Source organism: Ylistrum balloti, unplaced genomic scaffold (genome assembly GCF_031769215.1).
Source record: "Ylistrum balloti isolate Yb309-2 unplaced genomic scaffold, AGI_CSIRO_Ybal_v1 Utg369974, whole genome shotgun sequence".
Classification (NCBI taxonomy): Eukaryota; Metazoa; Mollusca; class Bivalvia; order Pectinida; family Pectinidae; genus Ylistrum; species Ylistrum balloti.
Window position 1 is genome coordinate 10535 of NW_026782065.1, and position 21826 is coordinate 32360.

At 34.9% G+C, this 21826-nt stretch overlaps 1 protein-coding gene across 1 annotated transcript in view; it reads right to left on the reverse strand.

Annotated features, from left to right (window-relative positions):
- Positions 1 to 324: 324 nt before the first annotated feature.
- LOC132547766 (general transcription factor 3C polypeptide 1-like) overlaps positions 325 to 21826 on the reverse strand; it is a 60283-nt gene continuing 38781 nt past the window's right edge. The window contains exons 26-42 of the mRNA XM_060211567.1: positions 21209 to 21283; positions 20437 to 20513; positions 19312 to 19428; positions 18623 to 18736; positions 17315 to 17415; positions 16673 to 16832; positions 15461 to 15595; positions 15124 to 15182; positions 9522 to 9693; positions 8424 to 8619; positions 7614 to 8116; positions 5697 to 5813; positions 3791 to 3853; positions 1758 to 2283; positions 1224 to 1364; positions 847 to 1041; positions 325 to 668 (exon numbers count right to left, since the gene is read on the reverse strand). Coding sequence (XP_060067550.1) covers positions 325 to 668; positions 847 to 1041; positions 1224 to 1364; positions 1758 to 2283; positions 3791 to 3853; positions 5697 to 5813; positions 7614 to 8116; positions 8424 to 8619; positions 9522 to 9693; positions 15124 to 15182; positions 15461 to 15595; positions 16673 to 16832; positions 17315 to 17415; positions 18623 to 18736; positions 19312 to 19428; positions 20437 to 20513; positions 21209 to 21283 — 3095 coding nt within the window. The remainder of the gene's footprint in view (positions 669 to 846; positions 1042 to 1223; positions 1365 to 1757; positions 2284 to 3790; positions 3854 to 5696; positions 5814 to 7613; positions 8117 to 8423; positions 8620 to 9521; positions 9694 to 15123; positions 15183 to 15460; positions 15596 to 16672; positions 16833 to 17314; positions 17416 to 18622; positions 18737 to 19311; positions 19429 to 20436; positions 20514 to 21208; positions 21284 to 21826) is intronic.

Sequence of the window (21826 nt, forward strand, 5' to 3'; positions counted from 1 at the left end):
GCAATAGAAATAAAAATATTACTCTCAAAAATAAACTGCAGCAAAATGTGACAATAAAAATAAGATATATAAAATGGAACATTTGATTATTGAATGCTAAACATGTTCAACAAACTCTGACCTTTACATATTTCACATTTAATCATTCTAAACAATCTAAATCTAATCCTCATCAATGACATGAAAATGTAAAAATGTTAGTCAGTTGATAACCTAAACCCAATTTCTTCAGAGAAATACAAACATTTACTGATGAAATTTTGCAAAAAATAACCTTGATAAAATGTACTTTAATACCAAGGCGAGACAACCAATGCATAAAATCTAGGCCTCATAACCAAAGTCTAAAACCCAGGCTTCATTACCAAAGTCTAAAACCAAGGCTTCATTACCAAAATTTAAAACCCAGGCTTCATTACCAAAGTCTAAAACCAAGGCTTCATTACCAAACTTTAAAACCAAGGCTTCATTACCAAAGTCTAAAACCAAGGCTTCATTACCAAAATTTAAAACCAAGGCTTCATTACCAAAGTCTAAAACCAAGGCTTCATTACCAAAGTCTAAAACCAAGGCTTCATTACCAAAATCTAAAACCAAGGCCTCATTACCAAAGTCTAAAACCAAGGCCTCATTACCAAAGTCTAAAACCCAGGCTTCATTACCAAAGTCTAAAACCCAGGCTCATTACCAAAGTCTAAAACCAAGGCTCATTACCAAAGTCTTAAACCAAGGCATCATAACCAAAGTCTAAAACGCAGGCTTCATTACCAAAGTCTAAAACCAAGGCTCATTACCAAAGTCTAAAACCCAGGCTCATTACCAAAATCTAAAACCAAGGCTCATTACCAAAATCTAAAACCCAGGCTTCATTACCAAAGTCTAAAACCAAGGCCTCATTACCAAAGTCTAAAACCAAGGCCTCATTACCAAAGTCTAAAACCCAGGCTTCATTACCAAAGTCTAAAACCCAGACTTCATTACCAAAGTCTAAAACCCAGGCTTCATTACCAAAGTCTAAAACCAAGGCTTCATTACCAAAGTCTAAAACCAAGGCATCATAACCAAAGTCTAAAACCAAGGCCTTATAACCAAAGTCTAAAACCCAGGCTTCATTACCAAAGTCTAAAACCAAGGCTTCATTACCAAAGTCTAAAACCAAGGCCTTATAACCAAAGTCTAAAACCAAGGCTTCATTACCAAAGTCTAAAACCCAGGCTCATTACCAAAGTCTAAAACCCAGGCTTCATTACCAAAGTCTAAAACCCAGGCTTCATTACCAAAGTCTAAAACCAAGGCTTCATTACCAAAGTCTAAAACCAAGGCTTCATTACCAAAGTCTAAAACCAAGGCTTCATTACCAAAGTCTAAAACCCAGGCTCATTACCAAAGTCTAAAACCCAGGCTTCATTACCAAAGTCTAAAACCCAGGCTTCATTACCAAAGTCTAAAACCAAGGCTTCATTACCAAAGTCTAAAACCCAGGCTCATTACCAAAGTCTAAAACCCAGGCTCATTACCAAAGTCTAAAACCCAGGCTCATTACCAAAGTCTAAAACCAAGGCCTCATTACCAAAGTCTAAAACCAAGGCTTCATTACCAAAATCTAAAACCAAGGCCTCATAACCAAAGTCTAAAACCCAGGCTTCATTACCAAAGTCTAAAACCCAGGCTCATTACCAAAGTCTAAAACCAAGGCTCATTACCAAAGTCTTAAACCAAGGCATCATAACCAAAGTCTAAAACGCAGGCTTCATTACCAAAGTCTAAAACCCAGGCTTCATTACCAAAGTCTAAAACCCAGGCTTCATTACCAAAGTCTAAAACCAAGGCTTCATTACCAAAGTCTAAAACCAAGGCCTTATAACCAAAGTCTAAAACCCAGGCTTCATTACCAAAGTCTAAAACCAAGGCTTCATTACCAAAGTCTAAAACCAAGGCATCATAACCAAAGTCTAAAACCAAGGCTTCATTACCAAAGTCTAAAACCAAGGCTTCATTACCAAAGTCTAAAACCAAGGCATCATAACCAAAGTCTAAAACCCAGGCTTCATTACCAAAATCTAAAACCCAGACCTCATTACCAAAGTCTAAAACCAAGGCTTCATTACCAAAGTCTAAAACCAAGGCATCATAACCAAAGTCTAAAACCAAGGCTTCATTACCAAAGTCTAAAACCCAGGCCTTATAACCAAAGTCTAAAACCAAGGCCTCATTACCAAAGTCTAAAACCAAGGCCTTATAACCAAAGTCTAAAACCCAGGCCTTATAACCAAAGTCTAAAAACTTGAGAGGTGTGAAAATCAATAGCCACCAAAACCAGCATCAGCTGTGTTCCGTTTTCATGTGTTTGATACATTTAAGGAACGTTTAAGGCCTTTTACTATGGAATCCTATTAAGACTTCATTACAATGTAAAACCAACAAGCCAAAGGTGAGAATTAACATGTACTTACAAGTTCTGGAATCAGCACCAGTCACGTTCATCAGCACTTCCGAAATCCAATTTGAAATCAAATATGCATCTGCATGACTCCATGCAGTTTTCTTAAGTAAAGATTTACACTAAGCGATGTCATATATTTTCAGTCTTTGAACAAAAAGCTGAAAAGAATGCATTTCTTGACACACAAACACTTAGAGAGGTGTCAGGTCTTGTAATCTATTTACCATAGCATCATCTAGAATAATTTTCTCTCTATTTCTTTTTTTTCCTTTTGACAATTGTTTGGTTTTAACAGTCGAGAAATTTCACAGCCTTTTGTAATGCTATTACATTTCTCTACAAAAATTTGCTTTTCTCATCAAAATAAACATGGTTTGATATTTTCCATGCTAGTGATATAAACTTCTATTTGCTGTGAATCTGTCTACCAGAATTAAACTTGCAGTAATAAAGACAGAAAAAGGGCTTATCAAGGAAGGATAAATTGTATTTTTTTTTAATATCTGTCTATGTGAATTACCTCAGCCCTGCTGGTTGCCTGATGAACTTTGTATATTTATCACCTCATTGAACCATATTTTTTTCCCTGAGAACACATTACATCCATACAGAAACTGTGTTCAATGATGTTGCTGTGAGGGTCTCTCCACACATCTCTGTAGCACTCTTATAACACAACATATAGAATTTACTGTAAACCTTAACATTCCTCAGACAGTGTCTACTGAGGAATATATACCCATTCCTAAAACTTACATAACTTGATAACCATCCCATAATTTATTGTATTAGAAAGGTTGTTAATCCAGATAAGGAAATATTCCCGATGTATATCTTTTCTCCACTTCCTTATTTCTTTCTCAGTAAATAACAGTTTAATGTCCTCTTTGCCACAGATCCTGTTACGAAAGCATTCAAGATGCATTTTTTCTCTTGTAATTTTTCCCCCAGAAAATAACAGGTCAAGACCTGAATTGTCACCTATAGTTTTCTTGAAAATGAAAAGCGACTGAAATGAAAAGGAATTTCCTTCTGAAATACAATGCTTTTTATGATAATTGATGTAAATAATTACAATGAACATTTCTGAAATAAAATCTTATCTACATCCATACACAACCAGTGTTCAAATAAGGTCAGCCATTTTCTTTCACCGTCACAAAATTATACACTTTTGTTCAGGTATATACTATATTTACTTTTTTAAAATACAATCCTGCTAAGTATCATCATTTCAATATTCCATACACCAGAAGACTCTGAAAGGAAAGACATTCTACATGGACGAGTGCAACGAAGACATACTATCTCAATAAGGAAACAAAAACAACATGCATTGGTACTCACGGCAAACTTCTCATCCAGCAAGTTCAAACATGGTAAGTACCATTCCTCTGGTGGGATGAAGTCCTACAAGAAAATACACTTTAATATAAGAAATTCTGTATATCATTTCCCGAGATAAATGTTCATTTTGTTTGATCAAGCTAATAGAAATATTTGCTGTGGGGCGATTTCCCATGAGGTCATAGAGTTGACATCTGTAGGTCAATTTGTTGGGGATGTATCCAAAACAATTTGTAATAATCTGATCAATCAAACTAGTCAGCCGTTGCACTTTTTAAAAATTTTATTAGGACTGGTGAAAAGACCTATTGTTTTTGTTATGTTTCTTATTCTTATTATTCTTCTTCCAATATTGTGGGTTCGTAATCTTTTAAATTGTAAAAGCTAGACATACTGTCTATTCACCTATTTGTAAATACGTATATGAAGTTGTCGAGACCGATTTTTTAAGTAGGTCAAAAATCCAATATGGCCGCCATGACGTCATAAGTTAAAAACATAAAAACTGCAATATCTCGAAAACCATTGTTAATGTTTTGTTTTTCGGTATATTGTCAGCAAAGAAGTGAAAAGCCAGCCAAATTGTTAGCAACAATTTCTAGTTTATTTATTTATTTTTTTTTTTTTTTTAAAAACTGCTTTATAGAATATGACCATAATTGATTATGTGTGACCACAATTGATTATGTATGACCATAATTGATTACAATTTCACTAATGTTATTTTGCATGCTTTTTTTTAAGTAACCACGGCTAAAGGGCCTAGACAAACTTGTTCTTTGTTGCAGGTCCTCGGTCATTTTGATACACACCACACTACCTCACTAAAATGAACTCCTACCACAAGTATGAAGCTCCAGTGACAAGTAATGAAGGAGGAAGAGCCCATAACAAATGATGTATGTTACAGTGACCTACTTTTAATACATGACACACCACCTCACAAGGTGACCCCATACCCCATACATGAAAGCCAGTAACAAGTAGTATCAGAGAAAAAGTCTGGACATGATAACAGAAGGACAGACTGAAGAATCAAAGGACAGAAAGACAGCAGGAAGGAAGGACAGATGGACACAACATTAAACCAGATGGGGGACTCTTAAAGATTAGCCTTAAACTCCAATGATCTACCAATCATACAATGTCTTTACCCTTGAAACACATGTTTTTGCAAGAGACTCTTGTGAATTAAAAATGTTGGCACCTTTAGTGAATGCATGCTTACCTCTTTACTCAAAACAAATCATGAACATTAAACATATTGAAACTTACTGAAGAGTCCTAGAATTGTCTGGAAAAAACTTTATGCTGTTTTTAAATAAAGGCTAATAACTCTATATGAAATGGTAGCAAAGAAAACATCATCCCTAGATGTACAACCTCAGAATGTTGTTATGTTCATAGAAAAAGATAGAAGAGTCTATGAGGAGTTATCCAGATACATACTTTTATACAACTTTTTCAACAAAGGGGCATAACTCCACGAGAAAGTCTTGGAAGGTAAAATTATTCTCCAGATTTAATACCTCAGGGAGGAGTTATGTCCTTTTAAGTGTCATTGAAAAAGACCATAAGGGGCTATCCAGTGGAAGATTTGTATACCATACACAATTTTATGTATTCTGTCAGAATACCCTTCCTTCTGCTGTCAAATTTGTGAAGAAGTAAACCTATTACAACAAATTCATTCTGATTTAATTATTATCAATGAGAAATAAAACCTTGTTAACTAACACTGTCAGATTATTTCAAAATTCATTTTTTTAAATTTAAAGATTTTAACTTAATAACAATTTCTAGCTTAAACATATAAAAAAAATTCAACAATCCCCAAAGATTGATAGCAAAGATTTTTTTCTTTTCCTTTTAAACAGCAAATATACATTAAAATCTCTTCAGTTACCTGCAAATCAAATTTTGATATCCCAAGACTCCCGTGATTGTCAATCACATTGTACAGCTGTTGGCAGTGAGCCAATAAGGGAGGCGCTATGCTTTCCCATACAACATCCATATCAAGCTGAAAAGGAAAGAACTGCCGTCAGACAATAACTAATTATAGGTACTGAAGTATGCTGATAAGCAAACCTCTGAATTCCTGAAAGAAAACAAGATTTTTTTTGGTAATGATTTCCAAACTTATGACATAATAAAAAAGGATTTTAATGTTAAACCAAATACCAAGGTATTAGGAGTTAAGACAAAAGGAAGGAATTGAAACGTAAGATTCATTGCTTCTGTTAGTATACTTATACTTATACTTAGGTAATCATTCAATGTTTTAAATCAAGGTCACGGATGTTATCATTCAATGTTTTCAGTCAAGGTCACTTGTTATCATCAAATGTTGTCTGTCAAGGTCACAGATGTTATCATTCAATGTTTTCAGTCAAGGTCACTTGTTATAATTCAATGTTTTCAGTCAAGGTCACAGATGTAATCATTCAATGTTTTCAGTCAAGGTCACAGATGTTATCATCAAATGTTGTCTGTCAAGGTCAAAGATGTTATCATTCAATGTTTTCATTCAAGGTCACTTGTTATAATTCAATGTTTTCAGTCAAGGTCACAGATGTAATCATTCAATGTTTTCAGTCAAGGTCACAGATGTTATCATCAAATGTTGTCTGTCAAGGTCACAGATGTTATCATTCAATGTTTTCAGTCAAGGTCACTTGTTATAATTCAATGTTTTCAGTCAAGGTCACAGATGTAATCATTCAATGTTTTCAGTCAAGGTCACAGATGTTATCATTCAATGTTTTCAGTCAAGGTCACAGATGTTATCATTCAATGTTGTCTGTCAAGGTCACAGATGTTACCATTCAATGTTTTCAGTCAAGGTCACAGATGTTATCATCAAATGTTGTCTGTCAAGGTCACAGATGTTATCATTCAATGTTTTCAGTCAAGGTCACTGATGTAATCATTTAATGTTTTCTGTCAAGGTCACAGATGTAATCATTTAATGTTTTCTGTCAAGGTCACAGATGTAATCATTTAATGTTTTCAGTCAAGGTCACAGATGTTATCATTCAATGTTTTCAGTCAAGGTCATAGATGTTATCATTCAATGTTTTCAGTCAAGGTCACAGATGTAATCATTTAATGTTTTCTGTCAAGGTCACAGATGTAATCATTTAATGTTTTCAGTCAAGGTCACAGATGTTATCATTCAATGTTTTCAGTCAAGGTCATAGATGTTATCATTCAATGTTTTCAGTCAAGGTCACAGATGTAATCATTTAATGTTTTCAGTCAAGGTCACAGATGTTATCATTCAATGTTTTCAGTCAAGGTCACAGATGTAATCATTTAATGTTTTCAGTCAAGGTCACAGATGTTATCATTCAATGTTTTCAGTCAAGGTCATAGATGTTATCATTCAATGTTTTCAGTCAAGGTCACAGATGTAATCATTTAATGTTTTCAGTCAAGGTCACAGATGTTATCATTCAATGTTTTCAGTCAAGGTCATAGATGTTATCATTTAATGTTTTCAGTCAAGGTCACAGATGTTATCATTCAATGTTTTCAGTCAAGGTCACAGATGTAATCATTTAATGTTTTCTGTCAAGGTCACAGATGTTATCATTCAATGTTTTCTGTCAAGGTCACAGATGTAATCATTTAATGTTTTCTGTCAAGGTCACAGATGTTATCATTCAATGTTTTCTGTCAAGGTCACAGATGTAATCATTTAATGTTTTAAAAAATATTACAAATGTAATCCTCTTTAGTTAAGTTATTGTTGTACAATTTGTACTTCCCCATCAACATTACACTCCCTGCCTGTCTGACCACCAATAGTAATGACTACCTCAAAAGGTAAGGTTCTTGTCAGCTTCTGTACAATTGCCTTCATCTCAACTGGACTCATCAAGACATCCTTCATGATGTCTGCCACAGTTCTCTCCTCTTGCTTTTCTCCGCTAGAACTTTCAACGTTTTCTTTTATTTTCATTCTGATATTACAACTGGAAATTACAAAATTGTCCTGAAACTTGAAATGTTTCAAATTTTGTGCATCCTCTGCACATGACCTTCGTATTGTGATCAATGACCTTGATGGCGTCATTTGGGGTTTCCCCACCAAACCAGGAAAGCTAAGTTGACGCGGCAAGTCCTCCATCTCCAAACAACTTGTAGGGCTGACTGTCACCTTCATCAGCTCACCATGAGTCCAGTGTGGTTCATTCTGAGCAGCAGTTTCATTTCCCATGTCTGACGACGTCAAAAATTTGGATCCTGGTGTTAAAGCTGTGCTGGCAGTGATACTGCCAGATGTTGTAGACCGTTGGTCAGGTAACGAAACTGCATCATCTAGAGTCATACAATAAAAAAATGTAAAATACCTTAATGTAATTCCTAATCATATTAAAATAGAAAATATATATTTACAATGAGAAATGGTTGATGAATTTGCCGATTTTGACCCTTTAACTTTGACTGAAGACTACCTTGAAAAGATCAAGTATACAATTGGATGTTAGGACAGTACACAGTAATTAGGAACCAAATCCACCTGACAATATGACATTGATTCTTCATGGGACTGGATATGTCCCTCGGCGGGACGCAAACCCTAAACCCCTAAAAATTTGAAAAGGTGTTTCCTGTTCTCTTATACCTATATCCATTGGGACTGGACCTGTAGTGTCCTTTGTGGCTCCAGCTGGCTCCTTCGTAGCTGAACTGGACCCTTGATCTTTCTTTGCAGCTCCTTTATTGGGCTCAACCCTAGGATCACTCAAGCCCCTACACGCAAGCTCATTGCAAGGGTCCAGTATGATCATATCGCGTGGGATCTGACTGTGAAAAGACACCTGGAAAGAAATTGACTTCAGCATGACAAGTTGTACATTTAATACACTGCCAGAAACAACAATCCCAATCTTATGTAAAACAAGAGTGAAGGACAAACAAAGGGGACTGGAAACAAGAGTAAATAAATGTAAATACCAACAAGTCACCTGGATGTTTGAATGGTGTACATAGATCCCTACCATCCTTACTGGTCATTTGTACTACTCATATATCACTACAATATTGATGACTTGGAAGTCTGAAACAAAATGTCCATGATAGCTGGAAACAAAATGTCCATGATAGCTGGAAACAAAATGTCCATGATAGCTGGAAACAAAATGTCCATGATAGCTGGAAACAAAATGTCCATGATAGCTGGATACAAAATGTCCATGATAGCTGGAAACAAAATGTCGGAGATAGCTGGAAACAAAATGCCCATGATAGCTGGATACAAAATGTCCATGATAGCTGGAAACAAAATGTCGGAGATAGCTGGAAACAAAATGTCGGAGATAGCTGGAAACAAAATGTCCATTATAGCTGGAAACAAAATGTCTGAGATAACTGGAAACAAAATGTCCATTATAGCTGGAAACAAAACATCCAAGATAGCTGGATACAAAATGTCAGAAATAGCTGGAAACAAAATGTCCATTATAGCTGGAAACAAAATATCAGAAATAGCTGGAAACAAAATGTCCATTATAGCTGGAAACAAAATATCAGAAATAGCTGGAAACAAAATGTCCATGATCGCTAGAAACAAAATGTCAGAGTTTGCTGGAAACAAAACGATACCAAAAGTAATGACAATGAGAAGTGTTCTATCAAGTATTTCTGTTGTTTAAATCTAAGCAAAGTTTGTCTACAGCACTTATCCCCACTTTTCCACAAATAACAGAAATGTTATACTCACCACACCTATAGACATCATGGCTATGATCGAAGCACAGTAACCACCTTGTGTAATGTTGTTGAAAGTCATGTGCTGTGTGGGGTCAAGGAAAGTCTTTTCAAACAAGTGGAGACACTCGACGCTGTCTTCAAACAAAGATGCAGGAAACCTTGACAGGTAGCCATACCAGTATCTATCATAAAAACACACCTTTTCATTATAAATGCCAATTCTTGCCTCTTAGAAAGTTATAGTTTACACTTTACCAAATCTGTTTACCATGGGCTTTCACATTGGCATCAAGACCCAAATCAGGAAGTGACTTTATTACCAGACAATAAAGACTCAAATCAGAAAGTGACTTTATTACCAGACAACAAAGACCTCAATCAGGAAGTGACTTTATTACCAGACAATGAAGACCTCAATCAGGAAGTGACTTTATTACCAGACAATGAAGACCTCAATCAGGAAGTGACTTTATTACCAGACAATGAAGACCTCAATCAGGAAGTGACTTTATTACCAGACAATAAAGACCTCAATCAGGAAGTGACTTTATCACCGGACAATAAAGACCTCAATCAGGCAGCCAGTTTAATTATCAGAGAACCAAATAGTATTTAATAAAAACACTCTTCAATAACCACAAATATGGGTGGGCTTATTATCAGGCACCGGTGTATTGTTGGACAAATACCTCCGTTAAGAAATAAATTATTTACAAGTATTCTTTTGGAATGATTTTGACCAAATTGATCTGAATAAAAGGCACTGGGAATCTGGTGTCATTGTTAGAACAGACAGTAGGTCAAGGCTGAGAGGATCAAAGCTCAGAGGGTCAATGCCAAGTTGTAATTTTCTGTTTCACCTAAAATAGCCATATTTCTTCAGTTTGATAAAGACATCACATCTGTCACAGAAATGTGCTCTGACGCCATGCCAGTTTTGAATGCTGTTCCAATGACAGCTCAGAGAGAGATGACTAATGACTGTAGAGTTTTCTTATCAAAGTCTCCCTACACTCTTTAGGAAATCCCATGGCAATCAATCAAAGATTATCAAATACACAAGAATTCAAAGTACAAACACCTAACTTTTGAGTCTAAAACAGATTTACAGCAGTCATTTGTTCTGTGATTTACTTACGGCATTAATTACCCTTCCATGTCAATACTAAAATTATAATATTCAGTTCAATTACTTAACAGATACATCAATTGATAATCATCTGCTTGGATATTTACTAATCAATAGACTACACATCAATTTTGTGCCTCAATGAAAAAATTGCTCTGCTTGCCTTCGTACAAATGGCCATTTCACATTGATTTCAAGATTAGTGAATCGTAAGATACAAGCTTGATGTTTTCTCTCCAGATCGTTAACAAACCATAAACAGAAGACAAACAGGAGGCCCAAAGGACCTGTACCATTCATGTCTTCAGATTGTTATTATACCATAAACAGGAGACAAACAGAAGACAAACAGGAGGCCCAAAGGGCCTGTACCATTCATGTCTTCAGATTGTTATAATACCACAAACAGAAGACAAACAGGAGGCCCAAAGGACCTGTACCATTCATGTCTTCAGATTGTTATTATACCATAAACTGGAGACAAACAGGAGACAAACAAGAGGCCCAAAAGGCCTGTACCATTCATGTCTTCAGATTGTTATTATACCATAAACAGAAGACAAACAGAAGACAAACAGGAGGCCCAAAGGGCCTGTACCATTCATGTCTTCAGATTGTTATTATACCATAAACAGAAGACAAACAGGAGGCCCAAAGGGCCTGTACCATTCATGTCTTCAGATTGTTATTATACCATAAACAGGTGACAAACAGGAGGCCCAAAGGACCTGTACCAATCATGTCTTCAGATTGTTATTATACCATAAACAGAAGACAAACAGGAGACAAACAGGAGAACCAAAGGGCCTGTACCATTCATGTCTTCAGATTGTTATTATACCATAAACAGGTGACAAACAGGAGGCCCAAAGGACCTGTACCATTCATGTCTTCAGATTGTTATAATACCACAAACATAAGACAAACAGGAGGCCCATGGGACCTGTACCATTCATGTCTTCAGATTGTTATAATACCACAAACAGAAGACAAACAGGAGGCCCAAAGGACCTGTACCATTCATGTCTTCATATTGTCATAATACCATAAACAGGAGACAAACAGGAGGCCCAAAGGACCTGTACCATTCATGTCTTCAGATTGTTATAATACCACAAACAGAAGACAAACAGGAGGCCCAAAGGACCTGTACCATTCATGTCTTCAGATTGTCATAATACCATAAACAGGAGACAAACAGGAGGCCCAAAGGACCTGTACAATTCATGTCTTCAGATTGTTATAATACCACAAACAAGGAGACAAACAGGAGACAAACAGGAGGCCCAAAGGGCCTGTACCATTCATGTCTTCAGATTGTTATTATACCATAAACAGGAGACAAACAGGAGAACCAAAGGGCCTAAACCATTCATCTTGATATTTCATCAATCATGACAAAACATTTGTCAAAGAAAATATTGCGAACATTTTCCAATTATTTTTTTTTTTCCAAAGATGATTTTCTGGAGCCGGAGCAGGACCCCTCACCTCTTTTTAAATAAAATGGTGTTCCCTTCATCTGAAGATGCTGCTGACCAAAATTCGAACAAAATTCCACAATCAAACAGGTGCAGGATTTTATCAATTTGAAGATATTTTTCTAATGGAGTCATGACATTCCTATAGGTAATTTGCTGATGTCGTAGAGCTGTAACTAATTGGATCAGATGTGTAGGTAGTTATCAGAATGTTTGTATATTTCTCTCTCGCCACATTGATCTGTGTTACAAGATGGCAGACTGGGTAACAGAGTTACCATACAATGGTACATGTTAAATACATTGTTGCACATAAATAATTATAATCAATGGCATCTCATCGTAAATATTGATAAGGTTTGATTTCAATTACAAACATACAAGGGTAATGGAGTAGTAATACAACGATATATAAAGTATGATAGAGAGTTGTATAATAGGAATGTGGGATGTATTATAATTAGTTACAATAATATTATTACATTAAAAGAAATAGTGGTAATCATCCTCTGTACTATTATTACAAAGTAAACACAATTATTACATAGTATACCAACTTATCTACCAGTTTCAATTGGCTAATTCAAAGTTTGACATTCTAAATTTGCTAATAGTTATATGCTCGAATTAAGCTGAATTAGATATGATTCAAGGTGGATCTGTTTTTAAAAACAGAATTGTCCTCAAGACTAAGAGTAAATAGGTAAAGAACCAGTTTTTAATCAATTGGTTACTAAATGTATTTTACTATCAGTACTACTGAAGGTTACAACAATCACAATTTCTAGTAAATCCCTATTGTCATCATTATGCACTGTAATCTCCAACATATCTAATTAGGGTCAAAGGGTTTCAATGTTGTGTTTGATCCACGGTTGTTCATGCTCCCACAAGAGGGTCACCATTCTGAATAAAACTAGTTACCATTCCTTCTGATGGACCGAAAGTCATACTGAGACAGGTGGTCCACAAATGGTCCTTTCTGTTCAGGGTAAGTAGTGATTGTAAGTGTTTCGAGATGGAGTTGTGGCAGCCATCTTTACTGTGGTAAGGAGTCTAAATTACAGTGAGTATGAATTAATAGTCAAACTTCACTCATTTTTTTTAAATCTAGTCTCTAAAACACTTTTCTGTTCAAAAGTAGCATTAATAATGTTTTCAAGACAACAGCCCAAGTATCTATCTGAAATGTAGTGATCCATATCATACACTGTACCATCTGAGAACCAATCAAGACTCATTAGTAAGAATCCTGGTCAGGAGATGTAGCGATAACAAATGTTCCAAGATGGCAGCCATCTTGAATGTGGCTGAGGCTTGAACTTCAGCAATGATCACCTGTGTATCAAACATTACAATTTAAGGCCTGTCTCAAGATGTCTTTTAGTTCAAAAAGGCCAAGTGTTGATATGATGTAGAAAGGATTGACAAGAACCATTGAAGAATGTCTTTCCTGTTACTTTGGCGAGGTGTGTTCTACCAATGGTAGATTTCTTTTTCTCACCTAAGGGTGGAGATGGTGGGGATTACCCTTTCACATTGACGGTGTGAAGTACAAGATAACAATAACAACAAAGTTATCAATCACTCCCTTGTGTATGTAATAAGGAATCTTAACCATCGACAGAAAACTATAAATAATCTTTTCCCAAGGGTTGAGATCTCTCATCTCACCAACAAGGAAGTGAATAATTATTTTCCCCTTACTCTAATGCTTTAGGATTGTGTCTTTGTCACTCGGTGTTGAAATGATGTCATAGATACAAAAATGTTATTGATTGGTTAACAAGCCGCCAGTGAATTGTTGCCATGGTAGACAAGGTAATCTTATAATGGTAAAATACACTGATAGATCTGTCCAGGTAAAGAGACCCTCATCCCCAACGGGTGAAAGATCCTATCAGTTTCATCAAGCTCATTTGGACTTTCAGAGCGATACAAAATAGCAATACATGGTGGAAATTCAGCTTCCGAGAGTATCCTTTCATGAACTTATACAATTTCCTGTAGCATGTCACAGAAATAACTGAACTGATAATATCCTGTCTAACACACAGAAATAAGTAGACAGTTTTGTCAAAAGGAAAAAATAAAACCAGGCTTCAGGGGTTGTTATCCGTTTAAACTTTAGCTCTCCGTCATTTATTTACAAATTCATGGCTTTTGTACCATTAAAGTCAGGAAAGGTTTGGATTTCCACTTGGTTTGAAGAATATAGATAAAGAAATGAAACCTGTATATTATTTACACTGCAAACTTGAGGATAACTAATACCCCCTTTGCTGATGAAAGACTAAATACCAATTACTGTGAGCACAAAATGTCATCACAGGTATTTCATGTCCTGCAATTTAAAAATTAATGTATCGTTAAGTATTTAAAATAAACAAGAAACTATCATTCTTAATCCATCATAAGGTACATGAAGAGACACTCAGCAGAACTTAATGTTGGCAAAATGAACAAGTCAAAAACTTACAGGAAGTTAGGGAAAAATTAGTTTTTACTCAAATGAGGAAGAACACATATATGTTGAATGGTACTTTTCAACGAATGTGTGAACCAAATTTCAAGTTAATTGGATGCTTAGAAAACGGCTAAATCTCAATATGCATGGACAGACAAAAATGTGTCCATTTTTGTTTTATATCAAATGGGGATAACTCTCTGAAAAAGGAGGGGAAGTCCAGAGGATCCAACTCCATATTGTACTGCTGGTCATTTCAGAAAAAAAAAAAATCTGTTGTAAACAGAGTGAATGCATAGCCAAACAAACTTTGTCTACAGTCAAACAAACAGACATACAAGCAAAGTCCAATACAACATCCCCCCACCCCTACTTCAAACTTCGTTGCAGGGGATATAAAGACACAAAATTGGATGTTTAAATTGGGAGATCATGGCATTTTGAATACATCAAGTTACTTACTAGTATGATGAAAAAAAAAGTGTAAAAAACATGATAAGAGGAAGAAGAAGTATAAGTGTAAGATGAAACTCACTTCTGGGAGATCTTGTAGTTCTGCAGAGTCGAGGGAATTCTCTGTTTTTTATGTTCATGCTGTATCAAACACAAAAATAAAAACAAAATGAAAACTAAGTTAAGGTTTTTTTTTCTTTTCCAATAATCCTAATGTCATAAAATAAAAATTAATTCTAAAACCAGGATCTTTTAATCTGAAAAGTCTGGCAAGATGGAAACTTTAATAAGAAACTTTACTTAATAAATTAAATGAAGCCATTTCTAAAATTGATAAACATGTATGATGGAAAGATACCAACAAAGTTCTGTATATCCTACACAATATGTATTATAAACATTAACTCTTATTTACCTACCGCTTTTATACGGTTGATGATCTTGTTGCTTCGTAGTTGAGCTGTAGCTGATATGATACAGTCACGAGGGTACTGATTCAACAACTTGAAACACTCGTACACACGACCCTGTTTGTCCTCTAAAGAAGCATATGTCTAAGTAAAAAAACAAACAAAAATTTAATTAACTGAAAATCAAAAAAAAAAAAACTTTACAAAATTTCCTTCCAAAAAAAATTTTGTTTATCACAACTTACTGTAATATCATATATTTGAGGGGCTAAATTTTCATGGTTTTTCAAAATATTTCATTTTGTTGACACTTGTTGACATGTATAAATACAGATCAGTATGTCTACTTACGCTGATTCTAACAGTTTATGAATTCACAGATTAAACATGAAATCAATGAAAGTGAAATCATCACAAAAAATAATAATTTCAAAGCAACAATTTGATTCCAAAGTAAAAATCAAATCCAATGAAAGTAGAACGGGACATAAGTATATCCTATATATATGTAATATATATATGTAACTTTTGAGAAGCCTTAATGAGGCATCTAAAATTGACCATACTATTTGTTAAAAAACAACAAATCTTCAGTTGAAACATCATATCCTTATAACTTTAATTTTTTTTATTGAAATCACTATCTCTGTCACCTAGAGATCAATTACAAAGTATTCAGCGCGTTTCTACATCACAAAATACTCTATATCAATAATCACTACAGTGTAGATACTGCTTCATTTTGGTGTGTAAATTCCAATTGGAAAATGAAAATGAAATGAACAGCATGTCATCTGAATTTATTCTATATCTTTCAAGATAAGCTCTTTTGACATGTCTTGTACAATGCAAACCAATCTTTCTCATGGCTTCTAACATTCTTGTTCCCCATCACAACCAGTTCAGGGTGTTTAACTTTTGTGAAACAGACTTTATCATACCATACTACAGTCATTGTGAAATATCCCTGTCTTAACTACCAATGATTAACTTTCTCAAGTTTGTTTCAATTATGAAATTTACAAATGTAAATTGCATGCAAAAAAGTTGGTTTACATAAATTCAGACAAGAAAAATCTCCAGGAGGAGAAATTTTCTGTGGATCAATGTCCTACCAAGTGTGTGTGTTTGTCGTCCGTTTGTTCTAGTGATGGTTTACAGTAAAAACTTCACAGTACTTTGGATTAATTGATTTGTTTATTTACATCCTCTGGAACTGACCTGGATAATATTTCTAAGGACAGCAATGTACATGTCAGCAGTGGACTGGACGTCTTTGTGAGAAACTGCATCCAGACTTATTTTCTTCACTATCTTGATATTGAAATCAGGGAGCTCGGACAGGTGGGAAGGGAGGTAACTCTGCTTCAAGTCAACAGTCCTGAAATATCACAACTTTAACTGAGTTTTGGAACTTTATCAAAATATCTACATCAACAATCACAGGAAAAACCATCAATAAAAAACAACATCACCTATATAACATAAATTTTCCTAATTTTGGGTTATGACTCTCAGCACCAAGACAACATCATATTGCAGTTAATTCATGACAAATTGTTCTGAAGCTAACTAATAGCTGATTTGATTAAAGTAAGATCACCTGTAGGCTTTTAAAATTTTTAATGTCCAAATAATCCCTATTGTTTGTATTGATTCGAAGGGTATATTTAATTTTCTTCACTAAAACCACAGATTTTTCTGAGGTAACAAGGACCCAGGTAACTTCAAAATGGATTTGTTATCTGTATGTAACTCCAAAGTCATTCTTATTCTCTAAAATTCTTGTAATAATATGTCACCATCAACAAAAACATCTCTAAACTCTCTACCAGTTCAAGTATAAACAAGAAAAATAATTACGAGAATTTCTTGATGAGCAGCTCAAACAGGTTCCTGAATTCCTTGATTGTATCCTCTGCCATCCAGGTTACCTTCTTATGGGCATATTCTTTGTCAATTTTCTATAAAAAAAATGTTAGTATAACATTAAAACAGAGTTCTACATACTGTAAACATAGAAATTTACATTAAATATTCAGATGTCTTTCAGCTGCATGACTTCGTGACATATTTAAAAATACATATCAAAGTGTTCTTTGCTATTTATAGATATGACTTACTGGGTCCTGAAGTGCCTCTGACAGAAATACAGAAACATTGTGTTCTGTGCTATTTATAGACATGACTTACTGGGTCCTGAAGTGCCACTGACAGAAATACAAAAACATTGTTCTCTGTGCTATTTATAGACATGACTTACTGGGTCCTGAAGTGCCACTGACAGAAATACAAAAACATTGTTCTCTGTGCTATTTATAGACACGACTTACAGGGTCCTGAAGTGCCACTGACAGAAATACAGAAACATTGTTCTCTGTGCTATTTATAGACATGACTTACAGGGTCCTGAAGTGCCTCTGACAAATACAGAAACATTGTTCTCTGTGCTATTTATAGACACGACTTACTGGGTCCTGAAGTACCTCTGACAGAAATACAGAAACATTGTGTTCTGTGCTATTTATAGACATGACTTACTGGGTCCTGAAGTGCCACTGACAGAAATACAGAAACATTGTTCTCTGTGCTATTTATAGACATGACTTACTGGGTCCTGAAGTGCCACTGACAGAAATACAAAAACATTGTTCTCTGTGCTATTTATAGACACGACTTACAGGGTCCTGAAGTGCCACTGACAGAAATACAGAAACATTGTTCTCTGTGCTATTTATAGACACCACTTACTGGGTCCTGAAGTGCCACTGACAGAAATACAGAAACATTGTTCTCTGTGCTATTTATAGACACGACTTACTGGGTCCTGAAGTGCCACTGACAGAAATACAGAAACATTGTTCTCTGTGCTATTTATAGACACGACTTACAGGGTCCTGAAGTGCCACTGACAGAAATACAGAAACATTGTTCTCTGTGCTATTTATAGACACAACTTACAGGGTCCTGAAGTGCCTCTGACAGAAATACAGATGAATTGTTCTCTGTGCTATTTATAGACATGACTTACAGGGTCCTGAAGTGCCACTGACAGAAATACAGATGAATTGTTCTCTGTGCTATTGATAGACATGACTTACAGGGTCCTGAAGTGCCTCTGACAGAAATACAGAAACATTGTGATCTGTGCTATTTATAGACATGACTTACAGGGTCCTGAAGCGCCTCTGACAGAAATACAGAAACATTGTGTTCTGTGCGTGGGTTCTTCAGTATGAAGTGGATACGTCTCTTACAGGCTTCTGTGGATTTGTCCTTGGATTTCTGAAATAACATAAAATTCATCTATATTTATAAGTCTATCATTTTTCAACTGTTGTAAAAACACAGTGAGTTCGACAAAAAAAATAAATACACCTCTATCACTTAATCAAGAAAAAGTTGCCAAGCGTTGATTTCAGAAGTTCAAGTGTGATCATTTTACCTAAACAGATAACTACCAACATATAACCAGGTGTAGAAATTGAGGTTATGATACTACAGTGTAAATCCCAACAATTAGTTTATGCAGAATATTTAATTTTTAAATGAGAAAATAACTAAATGTACTTAAAGTACATTGGTTACATCAGGCAATACATAAAATATGGTTATTTTAAGAAAATGTTTATATTTGTATTATTTGTAGAGAAATTCTAGCTTGTCTTTAGATAAAGGATGGTGAAACGGTCAAAATGATTATATGTATACAAAGGTTACACAAAAATATACATAAACAACAGACAGTTTTACTTCCTAGGAACTGATTATTAAAATACAAAAAATAAATGGCATGTCATTTTCATTCCAACAACAAAAAAATCACTTTTAGGAAAAAGTGATAACCATAACTGACCTACCTCTTTACAGTATTTGTGGAGAACATTTCGTATTTCAGAAAACGGTACTGGCACCGAGCGGTTGTCTTTCTGAGAGTTCATGGCCAGAATGGTGCTGGCGATTTTACCGGTGAGTAACTGTAACAAAGAACAGTAACAAAGAACAGTAACAAATCAAGCACTACACAGTAATAGTAAAGTAGTAGTAATAGTAGTAAAGTTGGTCTTCATTCCAGGAACCCATCAGCCAAATATCACAACACTAAGCCTTTTGGTTAATCAGAAAAAGTTGTTTGCATGTTTCAATAAATTTGACACATATGGATGAATAAGGGTCATGGTCACTTCTTTTCATAAACACTATCCAAATTCATCCCAGGGATATACCAGCCTATAATCATAATTCTGGGCTTTTCATTAATCAGAAGAAATCATTTGAAGGTTTTAAGAAATTTGACCTCTGCCCTTGAGAACAGGTCATTTCTTATCACAATTCTTGAACCTACCAGCTAATTATCATGACAAAGTTGTTTGAAGCTTTTTTTTTACAAATTTTGTTTTTACAAATTTTGTCAGGTTTCATTCACAGAAACTCCCACCCAAATATGACTCTTGGCCTTTTGGTTATGGAAAAGAAGTTGGTCTGAAGGGACAAGTTGTCACAGGATAAATGACAGACAAAGGTATGGACACTGCATGTTGGCTTAAACAATAATTTTCATCATGGGTTATTCTGTACATTCAAAAATATTGTAGTGTTAAGGCTATAACTTGACCCGATCCTATATGTCTGGTATGCACCATATCAGTTTTACTCTTCGACACAATATTCAAGTCTCTTTAACCACCGTACTATGTACACTTTTCTCTTTATCAGCTACTCTTCATATTTTTATTTGTTGAAAAATGAAAGTAATCGTGACAATATATTTCATTAAGTTTGATATGATCCCTTAAAGGGATATCAATACACAATAGGATATTTCAATTGTCATAATCATTTCTAAATCATTTCAGTAGATTGATATAGTTACTCATGCAAAGATACTCAAAAATCCTTCCTCTGCATGGAGAGAGTTCATTTCTATATCTCTACTCAATGAAGAATTGATACAATATTAGGATTCAGTAAAGTTCTACACATACAATGCTGTCCTCCTTAGCTGACCAGGACACTCGCTGCCCAGTCCTCATCTTCTCTGCTACAAGGTCTATATCATCTCCTGTTCAAAAAAACAATCCAACTTTGAGAAAATTGATGGAAACTGGTAATTTCTTCAAATTTTCAAAGATCAAGGGCTATAACTCTGGAAAAAATCATCTGATCTGAAAATACCTTCCAAATATTTTTCATCTTTCAGAGAGGTAACAAGCACAAGCTCATGCCATTTTATGGTGCTGACATAAAGGATTTTAATTCTAAACTTTCAGGCTTCCATTAATCTAACTGCTGTGCTATGAAGGCCAATAACAGGTATCCACACAAAAACTACAGGGCCAAGGTTATATAATCAGGGGGTAAAGTATTTGAATCGGGCCATCTTGGAAAGGAATCTACAGCAATTCATTAACATTTCTACTGGTAGTCAATGTATTTTACAATACAGGTTTTGATATAACAGGTTGAGAGTTATAGAGCTTAGATATATAATCAAAATAAAGGGGCAGATTTACTCTGTGTGACATTCTCAAGGGCAAATTTGCATAAAATCCATTCATCTAAATTATACATTTGGCTTAAAGTTGGCCCATCATTCAAGAGCTGAAAGTCTCAAATGTGAAAAGTCAATGAGAGACTTTTTCAGCACATATAAATACAATCTCCTCTTATATATTATAATCACTTCACATATTCAGCATTTGTTCTATGACAGCAGAAATAACAAGCAAACTTTTACAGACATTAAATTTTACATACGGAATATTTTTTTCTTCTTTGGAGTATCTGATGTATCAGGGACTTCAGCCTTCTTTTTCTTTTTTGGAGCCATATCTGACACAATAAAAAACTCCAGAAAAAGATTTCAATATTACAGCTTATATAGGTTAACAGTTTGAGTAATTTAAATCCTCATTTGCTTTCACACGATACATCACTAGAATATCCAAGACTGAACATAAACACTATATAAATGTGTAAAACTAGAAAATATCTTTAAAACAGGAATACTAACACTCTCATGCATATAAGTATCTTTGTTTGATTCATTTGCAAAAGCTGTTAAATGCGATCTTTAAACTTTTGACCTTGACATTTAATATGATACAATCAGGTTGACCTTGACACCTTAATATAATACTGTCAGGTTGACCTTGACACCTTAATATGATACTGTCAGGTTGACCTTGACACCTTAATATGATACTGTCAGGTTGACCTTGACACCTTAATATGATACTATCAGGTTGACCTTCAGGTTGACCTTGACACCTTAATATGATACTATCAGGTTGACCTTGACATCTTAATATGATACTATCAGGTTGACCTTGACACCTTAATATGATATTATCAGGTAAATACAATTGTATAATC